The sequence below is a fragment of the Pelobates fuscus genome, chromosome 10 (assembly GCF_036172605.1).
Source record: "Pelobates fuscus isolate aPelFus1 chromosome 10, aPelFus1.pri, whole genome shotgun sequence".
Taxonomy (NCBI): Eukaryota; Metazoa; Chordata; class Amphibia; order Anura; family Pelobatidae; genus Pelobates; species Pelobates fuscus.
In genome coordinates this window covers 15,244,475-15,262,679 of record NC_086326.1, presented here as the reverse complement: position 1 = coordinate 15,262,679, position 18,205 = coordinate 15,244,475, and the positions used below count along the sequence as shown (strand labels likewise).

At 47.4% G+C, this 18,205-nt stretch overlaps 1 protein-coding gene across 1 annotated transcript in view; it reads left to right on the top strand.

The window, feature by feature from the left end:
• Window positions 1-18,205, top strand: part of LOC134574635 (uncharacterized) — a 54,808-nt gene that overhangs the window by 24,738 nt on the left and 11,865 nt on the right. Inside the window, exon 3 of the mRNA XM_063433768.1 lies at window positions 15,558-17,538. Within this exon, the coding sequence (XP_063289838.1) occupies window positions 15,558-17,538 (1,981 nt within the window). The remainder of the gene's footprint in view (window positions 1-15,557; window positions 17,539-18,205) is intronic.

The following is an 18,205-nucleotide window of genomic DNA, read 5'->3' as shown; positions in this document are numbered from 1 at the left end:
TAGAGGTAGCCACAGTGGGTGCTTCTTCTCACATTACCCCCCCCAGTACGCTATGCTGGGGCTCCTGAGAAGTGTCGTGGTTTCTTAAACCAAATTAGTATCCATTTTGAATTGCAACCTCGCTCTTATCCTACAGATAGGGCAAAGGTAGGATTTATTATCACCCTACTTATTGAGAAAGCTCTGAGATGGGCCAACCCATTATGGGAGAACGATAACCCATTAGTTTATAACTATAACGCCTTTGTAGTTGCTTTTAGAAGAACATTTGACCCTCCAGGTAGAAAGGTTAATGCAGCCAGATTACTGTTGCGTCTGAGACAGGAGAACCGAACACTGGTGGATTATGCACTAGAGTTCAGGTCTCTGGCGTCAGAGGTCAAGTGGAATGAGCAGGCGTATATGGATGTATTTTTGAATGGCTTATCTGAAGTAATCCTTGATGAGGTTGCTACCAGAGAACTCCCTGAGAATTTAGAGGATTTAATTTCGTTCATCTCTCGTATAGATGAACGTTTAAGAGAGAGACAGAACACTCGAGAGAGGAACCGGAGACCTTCTTTTAGGTTAGCCCCCGCTTTTCCAAGTCCTGACTCCACGGTATCTTTGCTTCCTAAACCTATGCAGATAGGGTATACCCGCCTCTCTGAGGAGGAAAGACAGTACAGGAGAAGAGAGGGTTTGTGTATGTATTGTGGAGTTAAGGGTCATTTTCTCTCGAACTGTTCTAACCGCCCGGGAAACGCTCGCACCTAAGTCTCTCTAGAGGACAGGCCTTGGGTGTTTCTATTTTGTCCTCTACTCCTAATTATAAAGATCACAGGCTTCTGCTACCAGTTTCCTTAACTTGCGGGAGGGAAGTAGTAAGGGCTATGGCTTTGATAGATTCCGGTGCTGCTGAGAATTTTATCGACCAAGCCTTTGCTAGTAAAAACAATTTCCCATCCCAGCTAAGGGAGACACCCTTGGCCGTTGAGGCCATAGATGGTAGACCACTACTAGACCCTGTTATCTTTCGTGAGACCATACCCATTGAGTTAAATGTTGGTATCCTACACGTGGAGAATTTATCTCTTCTGCTCATTTCGTCTCCTTCCGTTCCCATAGTTCTGGGGTACCCATGGTTGAAAGAACATAACCCTATTATTGATTGGGAGTTAGGGGAGATACTCTCGTGGGGCCAGGGCTGCCAGGATCGGTGTTTGTGCAAGGTTTCTCCATTAGCTAATATTAACATACAGGAGAATCCTACTCAGTCCACAGAAAGACAAATACCAGATCTTTACCTAGACTTAAGGGCAGTGTTTGACAAGAAGAATGCCGATTCTTTGCCGCCACACAGGTCATTTGACTGTAAAATTAAGCTTCTACCCGGGACTATGCCTCCGAGGGGCCATGTATATCCTTTGTCTGTTCAGGAAAACTCGGTTCTAGAGGAGTATATTCAGGAGAATTTAGAGAAGGGATTCATCAAGAGGTCTTCTTCTCCGGCCGGGGCGGGGTTCTTTTTCATTAAGAAGAAGGATGGCGGGGGGCGTGGCTTGGAGGCCGAGAGGAATGGCAGCTTAATCTGAGAGCTCCCCGCAGGCTTATCTTAAATCCTCGTCCATCCACTCCCTACAAATTCAAAATGGGCAAAACACATCGCTCATCACACGCTGGTAAGCCCGCAGACACAACCAAGGGCACCCCGGCGTCCACATTGCACAAATACCTGAAAACCCCGGCAGACCTGGCTTCACAGGCCTCGACGGATTCCGGGACCTCGTGGGCCTCGCGCCCTCATTCCCCAACCGCAGAACCCTGCACGGACACCCCTGACACCAACCCCCACCCAGAGCAAACACCGGACTGGGTGACTTTAATCCGGGCACTATCTACCAAGGCAGACCTCAAGGAGGCGAACTCTGAGCTCCGAAACTCCATCACGGCAGAGCTCCACTCCCTCCGAGAAGAACTACAGGGCCTGCACCAAAAGGTATCCCAGCTGGAAGCGGATAGTGACCATCTGACTGCCACACAAAACGCCACTACAAATACCCTGAAGGTACATGAGGCACAACTACGCCAGATGGCCCTACACCTCGAAGACCTAGATAATAGGGGACGCAGACAAAACATCAGGGTGAGGGGGATTCCGGAAGAACTGGATCAGACTACCCCGATCCGCGTAACACTAATGGGACTATTCAACAGACTCCTTGGAAGGCCTGAAACCACGCACATCGAATTTGTGCGGGCACACAGGGCCCTGAGACCTAGGGGCCCCCCGGAGTCCCCACCCAGAGACACAATCTGCTGCCTAGCGAGCTACCAACTAAAGGAGGACATCCTGAGACAGGCCCGAGAATCAGACCGGGTCCTGTTGAACGGCACACCCCTACAACTGTACCCTGACCTGTCGCCAGCAACTCTGGCCTACAGAAGGACACTTAAACCCCTGACTCGTGTCCTACAATCTAACAAAATACGCTACCGATGGACTTATCCCTCAGGACTACAAGCTTCCACTCCCAACGGCTTATTTGTGGTGAGAACCCCGGAGGACCTAGCAGACCTGACTACTGAACTGCAACTACCGCCTATTCAGCTCACATGGCCAGACCCGATGACATTCTACTCCTTCCACCCAGGAACGGTCTCACAACCCCGCAGACAACGGAGAACCAGAGCCCAGACCATACGCCAATCAGGAGCAACCTCTTAAGCCGAGAGACATTTCTACCTCTGATCCCAACTGCAAGTATTTACTACGCTCCATGAACTCAGAGACTAAGACCACCCATGCACCACATATGAGACTTTTTCCTTTTGTTCCACTAGACTCCACTTGATTCATTACAACAAGTAACGGGGGGGGGGGGGGGGAGGGGGGGTGGGGATGGGGGGAGGGAAGCTACATGCCCTGAGGCAGCCTGGGACCCCGCTAGAGATACAATTCTGTGTGAGACAGGTAGCTCACACCCGAGTAAATCCTAACCGGCCCACCATCACCACCCCCTAGTCCAGACGCACGACCTAAGTCGACTTTAGCGAACCCCCCCCTAGTGGAGGGGTGAGGGGGACGTCCCTGGCTGGACCGTGCCGCAGAGGCGACACCGCCCCGCGAGGAACCGGTGGGGGAGCAGAGGCGGGGGCCGATGCTGGTGCGGCTCACCCGGGGCACGACCCCCCTCCTTGATAGCAATAGGGGAGTTAATCCAACACTAACACCAGAGGGTTTGCCCTGTGACAGCCTGGGACCCCGCTAGAGACACAACTCCGTGAGAGACAGGTAGCTCACACCCGAGCAAATCCTAATCGGCCCACCATCACTACCCCCTAGCCCAGACACACGTCCTGAGACGACTTTAGCGAACCCCCCCTGGCGGAGGGGCGAGGGGGGCGTCCCTGGCTGGACCGCGCCGCGGAGGTGATACCGCCCTGCAAGGAACCGGTGGGGGAGCGGAGGCGGGGGCCGATGCTGGTGCGGTTCACCCGGGGCACGACCCCCCTCCTCGATAGCAACAGGGGAGTTAACTCAACACCAAAACCAGAGGGCGGAGGACGAGTACAGGGCCTACCTTGAACTAGGGATGGGTGTGAGACGCTAAAGAATGCAAACTTGGAATCTGAACCCACCCCCGACAACCGCTAAAATCACGAATGGGGTACCCCCTCCCACCCACACCATGAGAGTCGCATACTGTCCTAACCTCCTCACAAACCAAGGGAACAGAATAGGACTTACACCCGTAGAGTAGCATGGGAAAACCGAAACCAATCCTGAGGAATGGGGAAACGGGACTTTTTCTTAGGTAGATAAACTGTTCAATATATGCTTGTTTAATAAGCTCATTTAAACTGTTATACTTGCTTAATATGTTTTTTCAACTATTATTGTTTGTTGATGCTCACTGACATGCCCACCGGGCCACACGCCACACCAATACCAAAAGCCCAAAGAATCAAACCCTACCCACTGAGGGCCTCAGGCCAACACGAGTTTAGGACGAGGATGAAACTAACAATCACTCACCCACCACACACATTTGAAGCCGTAGGGGGGTTGGAGGTTCCAGGTGAGACCCGACACACGAGAGCCAGGGGTGTGAGGGCACGGGAGGCCACACAACCCCGGGATTCCCGGGCGGGACTCACACGGAGACCCTCGACCTCCTCCGTTTTCCCCAATAGGAAGAGAGCGCCCACAGACAGGTGGACGGGACTTGGTGGACCACTGGTGGACCCCACCACTCCTTGTCCCCCGACGCTCGACCTATAAACAGCCACCACCGAGTGGCTGCTTGGTTCACTGTACATAGTTTCCCCGCCTAGATTCCCTTTCCCTTCCCGCCCCATACCTGTCCTCCCCCCCTCCCTCCTTCCCCTCCTCTACCAGACGACCCGACTGACCCACGACACACACTGACCGGACCCGACACAGACAAATACACGCATCCCACGATGACCGACGGACCACTACGGACGTGCGACCTCACTGTCCTCTCCATAAACGCCAAAGGGCTTAACAAACCGGAGAAGAGGTCAGGGGCACTGCGGGACTTTCACTCGCAAAAAGCATCTGTAGTAATGATACAGGAGACCCACTTTAGAGATGGGGACAGGCCCAAGCTGACTAACCATCACTTCCCAACAGGATACTACAGTGACTTCCACGAAGGAAAATCCAGGGGGGTTGCGATACTATTTAATAGGAAAATACCGTTTGTGGAGAAGGCAAGCATGACCGACAGGGAAGGGAGATTCCTCTTTGTAAAAGGCACAATATCCGACCACCTTTACACCTTTGCCACTCTGTACGCACCGAGCTACAAACACCACCGCTACCTTAAAAGCACTCTGCGGAAGCTTCACGCTTTCACAGAGGGGGTCCTCATAATAGGGGGCGACTTAAACGTTGCCATAGACCCAACCTGGGACAGCTCCACGGGCACCTCCCACCTCCCCAGACAACACCTTAGAGCAATAACCTCCCTACTGAATAGACACAGACTAATTGACTGCTGGAGGGCACATCACCCAGACGAACGGGACTATACATTCTACTCCCACCCCCACCAGACATACACTCGCATAGACTACTTTCTCACCACACACTACCACCTCTCCTTAATACGAGACGCAAAGATTGGAGTAGCGACTTGGTCAGACCACGCTCCAGTCCTTATCACCCTCCGATCCCCGCTCCTTAGACCCGCAATGACCAAATGGAGACTGAACGAATACCTGCTATCACGCCAAGACATGACCACACACTTTGACAGAGTTTTGACCGAATACTTTCAGGACAACGCACCAGAGGACACCTCACCGACAATTAGATGGGAAGCACACAAAAGCGTCATACGGGGACACTTCATACAAAAGGGTGCAGAACTCAAGAAACAACGGGAAGCCCGAATCACAGAACTCATAACAGACATACATCAACACGACACGCTTCACAAACAAAACCAATCCCCGGCCCTTCACACACAACTCCTACAACTGCGACGAGACCTGACCTCCCTGATCCAGTCCAAACACCATAGAGAAGCCCTTAGACATAGAGCCTTTTTCTCCCTTCACGGCAATAAGAGCGGCAAGCTCTTAGCCAGGATGCTGGCGAAACGGCGCCAAATGACATACATCAATAAAATAAGAGACAAACAGGGAGTGACGCGCCGCCTACCATCCGAAATCATGCAAACGATAAAGACGTACTACTCGGAACTCTACTCGCTTCCCCGACCGAAGTCGGAGATGGCGACCGCCCACCTAAAAGACTCCATCCGACACTATCTGTCGACCCATAAACTACCCGTACTAGACCAACAGGTGGCTGACCAGCTCGATGAACCCTTCTCGATTGAGGAGCTATCGAGGGCGATTAAGGGAACCAAACCTGGCAAGAGTCCGGGCCCCGATGGCCTGCCTCTTTGCTACTACAAGCACTTCGCAGACAAATTGTACCAACCTATGCTGGCCTCCTTTAACTCGATTAGAGAAGGTCACCATTTCCCCAAACAGGCGTTGACAGCACACATTACTATCATTCCAAAGGAGGGCAAGGACGCGGAGCACTGCGGGAACTACAGGCCCATCTCCCTCATCAACTGTGACATTAAGTTGATGGCGAAGATGCTTGCCGGTCGCCTGCAGCCACACATCCCCTCACTAGTGCACCCCGACCAAGTCGGGTTTGTCACAGACCGTGAAGCGCGAGACAACACCATTCGAACCCTTGCCCTTATGCACAACAAGACCTGCGACGCCGGAGGCCTTCTCCTTCTGTCCACGGACGCGGAGAAGGCCTTCGACAGAGTGGGATGGGAGTACCTATTCCAGATCCTGGGCCAAATAGGTCTGGGACCCCACATGCAGGACTGGATCACAGCCATGTATGATGGGCCCACGGCTCATGTCATAGTAAACGGGGCACTGACGGAAGAATTCCCGATACATAACGGCACCCGTCAGGGTTGCCCACTTTCCCCACTGCTCTTCGTCCTTGCCCTTGAACCCTTTATGATAGCCATCAGAGAACACCACGACATAACGGGCATACGCACAAGAGACACACATCACAAAGTGGCCGCATACGCGGATGATCTCCTCTTTTACGTTACGAAACCGGAGATCTCTCTCCCCAACATTCTGCAATCCTTCAAGTCATTCGGACACATCTCCAACCTCAAAATAAATTACTCCAAATCCCACATACTGAATGTAGACTTACCTGACAACAGAATTACCCCCATCCGCCCCAGCTTCCCATTCCAATGGGCAGAACATAAAATACGATACCTAGGCACATGGCTAACTAGACAGAAAGAAGACATATACAGAGAAAACTTCTCCCCTATACTGAACACTTTCAAAAGGGAACTAGCCGAATGGTCTCACCCACATATATCGTGGCTGGGAAGGGTTCAGGTAATTAAAATGAACCTTCTCCCACGATTACTCTACCTATTCCAGACACTCCCCATAACAATCCCTAAAAGATTCTTCACAGCCTTACGTACGCTGACTAGCGCGTATATATGGAACGGGAAAAGACCACGTCTCAAGTACCAGACCCTCACTCTGCCTAAGGAGAGGGGGGGGCTGGCCATCCCCGACTTCTATCTATACTACACGGCTGGCCACCTATGGAGGGTCCTAGACTGGACCAAGACCAACGTCCACAAACAGTGGAAAACGGTGGAAGAGACTGAGACAGCGGGGCCGGTGTCGACCCTACCATGGTGCTCCGGAGGGGGCCTGGGTCGGGGATGCTCCTCTCTGGCGCAACATACCCTACGGGTATGGCACAGAGCGTCCCGGGTACATGGCCTCACCCGACACCCCTCACCCTTGCTACCACTTATCCATGACCGAGACTTTCCACCCGGGCTGGATCCAAAGGCCTTCAGAGACCTCATACACAACCCAATCCCCAGACTACACCACATACACACACATAAAGGACGGAAAACACTCACACAACTGACGGAACGCACACACCCCACATTCATGCAAACTTTTAGGTACAAACAACTTTCGAATTACATTGACTCACTGCCCGGAGGACAGAACCACGCTAGGGAACCGACCACCTTCGAGGACTACTGTATCCAACCTGACCCCCTTCCCCACAGCATTTCAATCCTGTACTCACTGCTACAGAGGGAGACCCCCACGGAGACTCCAGCCTTTAAGGGAACATGGGAAACGATCCTGGGGAGGACATTTACAGAGACAGAATGGGACAAAATTTGCTACCTAACACACCACTGCTCCACCTTTTCGAAGACGCAAGAGACGGCATTTAAACTATTGAGCCATTGGTACCGCACCCCACACAGATTACATGCCATAGACCCCTCACACTCCGACCTGTGTTGGAGATGTGGAGAGGCTACAGGCACCACACTACATTTATGGTGGGACTGCCGTAAGATAACACCATTTTGGAAGACTATTCATGATATCTTGTCGAGGTTGTCAGATGCACCACCACCGCTGGACCCAGCGGCGATGCTATTACACCACACGACAACACCCAGATCTAGGTATAAAAAATCCCTGACAATTAGGATCCTCAATGTAGCAAAGCAGATCATCCCTCAATACTGGCGACAGGACAGACCCCCACCCCTAACAGCCTGGTTCAACCAAATGGAGGACCTCAGGGCTATAGAAGAACTCCACGCAGGAACCACCAATACCACTGAGAAATATATGGAGACCTGGACACACTGGATAGTAACCACTATACGGACAGACTTCACCACTCATCTGGAAACGGGAGACTCACACGACGGGACGGACTGACCCTACCACCCCACCCACCCAACCTACCACGGAGCCCCATACCCCCCCCACCTTTAGAATCCCCCCCATCCCCTGCTTTCCCCCCCTCTAACATTTCCCACATCCTCCATTAAGGCCGTAGGCAAATGCCCCGACAGCACAGAGACACGTATGATCAATATACGAAGGCTCAGGCGGCCACGCAGACACACAAAGCTCACCTACAGTGACTGAGAGATGTCTTGAACATTGGTTACCTAACCCCCTTACCCTATGAACCGCAGATACATTAGTTTTGCATTTAAGCACCATGACAACTACTAGGGATAACCTAATATGCAGTTAAACCCAGAGGGACACACGAATGTTTTACCAAAAACCTAACCAAGGTTCACTTTTGATAGGACCCGCGTGTCCACCACTGCCGGGGGCCTGCGTGCTCCACTTCCAACCTATATCTTATAGCACACGTTGTGCTTTGTTTGCTTATCTTAAAGAGACCTGCGAGTCTCGATTTATATATTGTTTACAACGATTGAGACCTGTGAGTCTCACATTGAATATATGAAAATGACAATAAAAAATATATTTACAAAAAAAAAAAAAGAAGAAGGATGGCACGCTGAGACCTTGTATCGATTACCGAGGCTTGAATAAAATAACTGTCAGAAATGCCTATCCTATCCCACTGATTACCGAGTTATTTGATCGTCTTAAGGGCTCCAAAGTCTTCACCAAGTTAGATCTCAGAGGGGCTTACAATTTGGTGAGAATCCAGCAAGGTCACGAGTGGATGACGGCATTCAATACTCGGTATGGCCATTACGAATACACTGTTATGCCATTTGGACTATGCAATGCTCCTGCAGTATTTCAAGAGTTGATTAATGAGGTACTTAGGGAGTTTCAGCATGATTGTGTTATTGTTTACCTGGACGACATACTAATACACTCTAAGGAGATTGAGACTCACCATAGACAGGTCAGAAAGGTGTTACACAAACTTCTGCAACATGGTTTATACTGCAAATTGGAAAAGTGCAGTTTTGATCAGTCTCAGGTAGACTTTCTTGGGTACGTGATTTCTGGGGAAGGTTTTAAAATGGATCCTGGTAAACTCCAATCTATTTTAGACTGGCCTTTGCCCAAAGGACTCAAGGCCATCTTAAAAACATAGCCCGCATCCGCCCCTTTCTTGCACCAGATACTACCAAGGAGCTTGTCCATGCTCTGGTAATCTCCCGCATGGATTACTGTAACCCTCTCCTGATTGGTCTTCCCAAAAGCCGTACTGCACCCCTACAGTCCGTAATGAACGCTGCTGCTAGACTGATTTTCCTCTCTAGTCGATTCTCTCACACCTCACCCCTCTGCCAGTCCTTACATTGGCTTCCTGTATGCTATAGGAGTCAATTCAAGGTACTAACTCACACCTATAAAGCACTGAACAACTCTAGCCCTTCTTATATCTCCTCACAGATCCATAGGTATGTCCCTTCTCGGTCTCTCCGTTCTGCCCGTGACCACCTCCTGTCCGTTGTCCGCACTCGTACGGCCAACTCGCGCTTGCAGGACTTCTCTCGGGCGGCTCCCTTCCTATGGAATAGCCTGCCTACCGCCATCAGACTCTCCCCTAGTCTTGCATCTTTTAAGAAGTGCCTTAAAACTCATCTCTTTAGGAAAGCATATGGCCTCCAAGACTAACCCTTACCTCACATACCTGTCTCTTGCCCTCTCCTAAAGGGCAGTCCACCTTATTTGATTGCAAATTCCTGTCCTAATGTGTTTTACACCCACCTCCTATAGAATGTAAGCTCGATCGAGCAGGGTCCTCTTCAACCTGTTGTTCCTGTAAGTCTATTTGTAATTGTCCTATCTATAGTTAAATCCCTTCTCATAATATTGTAAAGCGCTACGGAATCTGTTGGCGCTATATAAATTGCAATAATAATAATAATAATAATAATAATAAGGCTATCCAAAGGTTTATTGGTTTTTCCAACTACTATAGGCGCTTCATTAAGGGTTACTCCTCTATCATTGCGCCTATTACCAATATGACCAAACAAGGGGCTGATACTAAGTTCTGGTCTGAGGAAGCTCTTGGTGCTTTTAAGACTCTCAAGGAACTTTTTGCCTCAGCTCCCATTCTAGTTCATCCTGATACGACTCTGCCTTTCTTGCTCGAGGTCGATGCTTCTGAGACAGGAGTTGGGGCTGTTCTGTCTCAAAGGTTAGGGGTGGATAAACCGTTACACCCTTGTGGTTTCTTCTCTAAAAAATTTTCTGGGCCTGAGAGCAGATATGACATCGGGGAGAGGGAACTGTTAGCGGTCATTAAGGCTTTAAAGGAGTGGAGACATTTACTGGAAGGGACACTACACCCTGTTACTATCCTAACGGATCATAAGAATTTGTCTTATATTGGGGAGGCTAAGCGCTTGTCCGCCAGGCAGGCTCGCTGGGCTTTGTTCCTCACTCACTTTAATTATGTACTTACGTATAGACCTATAGAACTCTAAAGCCGATGCTTTGTCTCGTCAATATGAACCATCCACTATAACTGAACCACTTCTGTCCTCCATAGTTCCTAAGGGGAATATCATCGCGAACACGAATCTCAGGATTCACTCTCCATTGCTTTCTGAGATCATGAAGTTTCAGCATTTGGCACCCAAACAGACTCCTGGGGATCGACACTTCGTTCCTGCCGCTCTCCAACTGGAGGTGCTACGCTGTCTCCATAACAGCAAGGTGGCTGGGCATCCTGGCATCCGCAAGACTTATGCGCTGGTCTCTAAAGATTTTTGGTGGCCTGACTTACGCAAGGATATTAAAGAATTCATCGGGGCATGTGAAGTTTGTACCAAGACCAAGCTACCCCATTCGCTTCCATGCGGATTTCTGCACCCTTTAGAGGTTCCTGAAAAGCCTTGGTCCTGCCTGGCAATGGACTTCATTGTTGATTTGCCTATCTCTAAAAAGCAGACTGTCATCCTCACTGTGGTAGACAGATTTACTAAAATGGCTCACTTCATTCCCTTACCTAAACTCCCATCTTCGCCCGAATTAGCGGAGATATTCGCCAGGGAGATTTTCCGTTTGCATGAGATACCTTCCCAAATTGTCTCTGACAGAGGCTCCCAATTTGTTTCCCGTTTTTGGAGATCATTCTGCTCCCAACTAGGCATCAAATTGAATTTCTCCTCTGCCTATCATCCTCAGTCCAATGGAGCTGCTGAACGCACTAACCAAAAAGTTGAACAATATCTACGTTGTTTCGTTTCAGAACACCAGGACGATTGGGTCGGTTTGATTCCTTGGGCGGAGTTTGCACACAACAATCTCGTTTGCGATTCTACTCATTCAAGCCCCTTCTTCATGAATTATGGTTTTCATCCGTCTATTCTTCCTTCGGATTCTCCTTCCCAGGGGGTGCCGTCGGTTGATGTTCATGTTGCCAATTTGAGGAAGTTGTGGGATCAAACTCGACAAATCCTTGTGCACAACTCTATGTTGGTTAAGAAACACGCTGATAAACGTAGAAAGGCGGCTCCGGTCTTTGTTCCAGGTGATAGGGTATGGCTGAGCACGAGGAACATCCGTTTAAAAGTGCCATCCATGAAGTTCGCTCCTCGTTATATTGGACCCTACAGGGTGCTGACCCGTATCAATCCAGTTGCGTATCGTTTAGCTCTTCCTAATACCTTACGCATCCCGAACTCGTTTCACGTTTCATTGCTGAAACCACTCATATGTAACAGATTTTCCTCCACAATAGCCCCTCCTCGCTCCGTTCAGGTGGAGGGTCAGGAGGAGTATGAGGTTAACTCTATTATTGATTCTCGAATCTCCCGGGGGAGAGTACAATATCTGGTTGATTGGAAGGGATATGGTCCTGAGGAGAGGAGTTGGGTACCTCAGGAGGATGTTCATGCTCCCCGTCTCCGCAGGGCGTATCACTCTCGCTTCCCATCTCGTCCCGGTTCATTCCGCCCGGTGGGCGTATCTGAGAGGGGGGGTACTGTCAGGGTACCTGTGGTCTCTACCTCCGAAAGAGGTAGAGACTTAGCTGTTCCTCCATCCAGACGGTCTGATGGCTCCCTTCCCCGCGGTCTATCCAGTCATGCTAGGCCGGCCGCGAGGGAGTGACTGCCTTTTACAGCATCTAGGCAGGAAGTAGTCATCAGGACACTCCCCCGGAACGACCTGTCAGTCAATTGCTGCAGGACCAATCAAGATGCCTCGGAGGCGTGGTTACTGCTCTGAACAGGGTATTTAACAGAGCTTCTGTCATTAGCTCATTGCCCTGTCGTGGTTCTAGCTTGTTCTAGTCACTCAGTGCTTGTGTATTCTATTATCCCTTTTTGGTTTTGACCCGGCTTGTTTACCTTACTCTGCTTATCTCTGTTACCCTTGACTCGGCTTGTCTCTCGCTTACCTGTCTTCTGTTACCCTCGACCTCGGCTTGTCTTTGACCATTCTATACTGTACTACTTACGTTAGTCCGGCCATTCTAAGGTCCGGTATACGTATCTGGCTACTGTTTGTACTCTGCGTGTTGGATCCCTGTCCCGATCCTGACAGCGAGACCCTCCGCAAACATTTCTCTTGACAATTCTAACCCCATGAGACTATCTCCCCTAACTCCCAATCAATGATAGGGTTATGTCTCTTTAACCAGGAATACCCCAGGACTATGGGAATAGAAGGAGAGGAAATAATCAATAGAGATAGGTCCTCCTCATGTAAGATACCAACAGTTAAGTTAACAGGTATGGTCTCACGGAAAATAACAGGCTCAAGTAAAGGTCTACCATCTATGGCCTCAACGGCCAGGGGTGTCTCCCTTAACTGGGATGGGATAGCATGCTTGGTAACAAAAACTTGGTCGATAAAGCTCTCAGCAGCTCCAGAATCGATCAAAGCCATGGTTTTTAATACTCCCTTCTCCCAAGTCAAAGAAACGGGTAACAGAAGCCTGTGATCTTTATAATTGTGAATAGAGGACAAAATAGAAACACCCAAGGCCTGTCCTCTAGAGAAACTTAGGTGCGAGCGTTTCCCGAACGATTAGGACAATTTAGGCGTAAGTGACCTCTGACTCCACAGTACATACATAAACCCTCCCTTCTCCTGTACTGTCTCTCCTCCTCTGTGAGGTGAGTATTACCTATCTGCATAGGCTCTGGAAAACGTAAGGTTTCGATCTCAGAATTTTGAAATGCAGGAGCTAGTTTAAAGGAGGGTCTACGGGTCCTATCTCGAGTGTTCTGCCTCTCTCTTAAGCGTTCATCAATGCGAGAGATAAAAGAAATTAAATCCTCCAAATTCTCAGGGAGCTCTCTAGTAGCGACCTCGTCAAGGATTACATCTGATAACCCATTCAAAAATACATCTATATAAGCCTGTTCGTTCCACTTGACTTCTGCCGCCAAGGACCTGAACTCTAGTGCATAATCCACAAGTGTTCGATTTTCCTGTCTAAGGCGCAACTGTAATCTAGCTGCATTGACCTTTCTACCAGGGGGGTCAAAAGTTCTTCTAAAAGCAGCTACAAAGGCATTATAATTATAGACTAACGGGTTATCATTCTCCCATAAAGGATTGGCCCATCTCAGAGCTTTCTCAATGAGTAACGTAATAATAAATCCAACCTTCGCTCTATCTGTAGGATAGGAGCGGGGTTGTAATTCGAAATGGATGCTGATCTGGTTCAAAAAGCCACGACACTTCTCAGGGGAACCGCCATAACGTACTGGTGGGGTAATACGGGAAGAAGCACCTACAGTGGCTACCTCTAGACCTGAACTTACAGGAGAAATCGAAGGAGTACGCGTCTCCTCTGGTGGGTTACTAGCACGAGACAATAGCGCCTGTAGTGCTAGGGCCATCTGATCCATCCTGTGTTCCATGGCGTCAAACCTGGGGTCGGAAGAACCAAGCTGACTGTTTGTACCTGCAGGATCCATTGGCCCTGTCGTAATGTCAGGATCGGGACAGGGATCCAACACGCAGAGTACAAATAGTAGAAAGGTACGTATACCGGACCTTAGAATGGCCGGACTAACGTACAGAGAATAATAGAGAATGGTCAGAGACAAGCCGAGGTCGAGGGAACGAGAAGACAGGTAAGCGAGAGACAAGCCGGGTCAAAGGGATAACAGAGATAAGCAGAGTAGTACAACAAGCCGGGTCAGAACCAAAGAGAAAACTAGAATACAAGAGCACTGAGTGACTAGACAAGCTAGAACCACGACAGGGCAATGAGCTGATGAGAGAAGCAAGCTTAAATACCCTGACTCCGGAGAGTAGACACGCCTCCGACGAGTCCTGATTAGATATCGGAGAATTGAGTGACAGGTCGCTCGGGATTGGCGTCATGACGTCACGTACCGAGCGTCATGTTAGAAAAGGAAGTGGATCCCTCGCGGCCAGCGTTTAAGTGACCGGATGGACCGCGAGGAACGGAGGAAACGGCTCGTCTAGACGGATAAACGTCTAAGTCTCTGCCTCTCTCAGAGGTAGAGACTTCAGGTACCCTGACAATATTGCAGGGTTACACAGACCGGCACCCGGACCACGTCATCGAGATGCAGTGACCTGGTTCCCTACAGTATTTTCTTTAAAAGCCTAGTTTACCCTTTACAGAAATAAAAAAAATACATTGTAGGACACGTGCTTGTTATAACTCAGACTTTTTACAACTAATCTAGCTCAAATTGTAACATACATTTCTATTTTTTTTTTTTTTTTTTTGCCTAAACTAAGTGATAGAATTTTTCAGTCAGCTATTTTTGCCTAAAAGTTTAAAATTCCTGATCAATTACTGGCAATCCGATGAGTTGAGTTGAGAGGTAATTAAAACATAGGGACAACCATAATATCTTTCTTGTATCTTCCTATTCTTGCTTTCATCAGATGTCAGAGAGCAGACTTGTAATTATTATTTTATTATTATTTAATTGTATTTTCAATTATTATTTTAAAGAACTAATGTCTCCTTATACAGCCACAGTTCTCTCCCTTAGGATATATATATATATATATATATATATATATATATATATATATATATATATATATATATATAGTATGGTATAGTTTTATAGGTTAATGTGAGGATTCTAATATATTTAGCTATTCTCTTCCAAGAAAGAAAATGGTTAAACTGAATTTGCTGTTGTAGAAATGTGAAACAATATAAATTGACCACAAAATTAATATTTATTTATTTTTGCAAATTTGTAACTCACAGCTATTTACTTATTTTTCAGAAGTCACTTTAAAAGAAATAAACAAAGTGACGAAATAATGAGTGCAGATAGACTAACTATACCTCAGCAAACTGATGATCTACACTTCACGCAGGCTGAGGATTGCATGGGTGCGATGCAAGTGGAAAGCGAGAGGAATGGAGACAAGTCTATGTATCCCATCACTACAGAGACGACTATTGACATTACAGCTGCATTGCTGCCATCTGGTGGAAATTCTAGTCATCACCATGCCAGGAGAACAATAGTCAGTGAAACTCAGCCTCCTCAGCCAAAAATACAGGCTTCTTCACCAAAATTTGAAGATGAGAAGACTGGTTCCTCCCAGTCAAGACGCTCAAACTCTTCTGTTTTTTCTTTTGATGGTGATACAAAATCCAGGAAGGAGTTTGCTAAATTGACAGGTAAACCAGACAGCAAGGGATCTTCTTCGGTATCCGTAATTGACATCAACCAATACTTAATCAAAGCTAATGGTGAAAGAAAGAGTGTCAGGAACCAGACTGTTACATTCGAAGATGTCAAAAATGAGACAGAAGAACAAGATGACCTGTATAATTTCAAATCTAGTCATCGTGAGATAGATGACAATTGTGAGATTGTCCAGCAAAAAGAAAATTCTGAGGATTCAATAATAAATGAGGAGATCAGCTCAACAGTCAAACCAGTGTATACAATGAATGAAATGGAAGGAGGACATTGTGGAACTGAACCAGCAGTGTTCAACACAGAAGAAACGTCTCTGTATATGTTTATGGAAACTTATGGAAGCCACAATTTGCCTTTGCAAGTATATAAGGAGGAAACATGTGATACATCCATGCAAATCGACATGGAGAAGCTGGTGGTGAAAATCCATAGTGAAGAACCATATCAAGCTACAATAAGCTGTGAAGCATCAGATAAGATTATTGATGATCAGATACTTAAAGAAGATGAAACTTTGACAACTTGTGTGCAACAGCACACTTTTGAGCAGATCGTGGAGGATGAAATACCATTTCAGAATAGACAGGAATCTATTCAACCACCTAAACAAAACTTGGATCATGCTTTCAAGGGTACAATGCAAATAGATCACCGTAATCCATCTAAAAAGTACTCCTTAGATCATGGCAATGAGGATTTACCAAATGTTGGAGATTCAAAGTTACCTCTAACATCAGCAGATAACTCTGAAGACAGCCACCCTCACATTCAAGTTATAGAGGAACTAAGTGAAGCAGCTCCACAAAAAGAGAGACAGAATCCAATTAAAAGTTTTGTACAAACTGAAAAAAAAGAAAATGCCATTAATTATGAGACAGTTGAAGTTTCTGATGTGGAGTCACTTGAAACATCTATGCAATGCCAAACGTTGGTTCATGAGACCCAATGTGGCCACCATATGTCTAATAAAATGGAAAAGTGTTGTGAACAAGCTGAACCATATAATAGCATTGACCATTGTGAAGAAAATACATATTTTTCTTTTAAAGATACTGGACAACAGACACCATTGCAGACTTACAATTTAACTTTCACTTTGGAAACTGTAAGGTATGAAGATGCGGAGACTAATAAGTCTGAATTATCACCAGAAAAAGGAAACAAACCAGGCACCGATACTAAGAACTCAGAACCCAGAAATACAGATAACATGGAATTACCTAAAAATGAAGTCACTGCTATGATTGGCGAAGACGTGGAGTCTACCCAATTTGATGACAATGCAGTGCTTCAATGTGAAGAGAGAAATGTTCAGGAACGAAGCAGAACACATGGGCCACCAAGCCAATGTGTGTCTTTCACTCTGTTAGACAAACCATCTGTGCAAGATGAGTATGGCAACAGGATCAAAGAAAATGGTGATTCTGTATTAGATGAACAGAGAAGAATTTTCCTGGATTCATGTGGACGTGGTTTAATCCTCTTAGACTCTGGGATTGCCTTATCTAAGAAGAAAGAGGAGATAGACGGAGACTTTGCTTTGGTTACTATGGTAAGTTTTGTACAATATATATGTCTGTCTAAGTATCTATATTGGAAGATATTCCTGTATAGTGCATTAATGAGATATAAATTAATGCATCTGTTATTTTATCTATTTATACATCATGCACCAGGGCATGTGATAAGCCACTAGTATTGAGTTTGACTGTCATGTCTGTTACTAGTGTACCATCCAGAAGAGTGGCAGTAGACAGGACTGGAAAGCCTGCTGGTCCAGCTGTACTCTATAAAGTCTTCCATGATCTTCCATATTGTCTCCACTGCCAATGCTACCTACTTAACAGTGTCCTTCCATTTCTTTCTCGTTACTCAATGCTCTCTCTTTGCCCACCAACTGTATCCCATTCTGTGCCCAGCAGCTTCTGTTTCCTCTTGTGTGCCCATCAATCATTGCATTTCCTTATAGGCACACCATCTGCTATACCCCGGTTGGTACCCTGCTATACACTCTATCCAGTAAACCTTATCCTGGCTTTGTTCTATGCCCTGTAGCCTCCTACCACTTGCTACATACCCTGGTACCCTGGACCCCTTCTATGACTTCAATGCAAATATCTTGTCATTTTCTTTTTTGCCCAACATCTCCTACCGAGTAAGTTATTCAGTGCCCAAAAGAACAATCCTCAGCTCCACATTATATGCCCTATTCCTTCTAT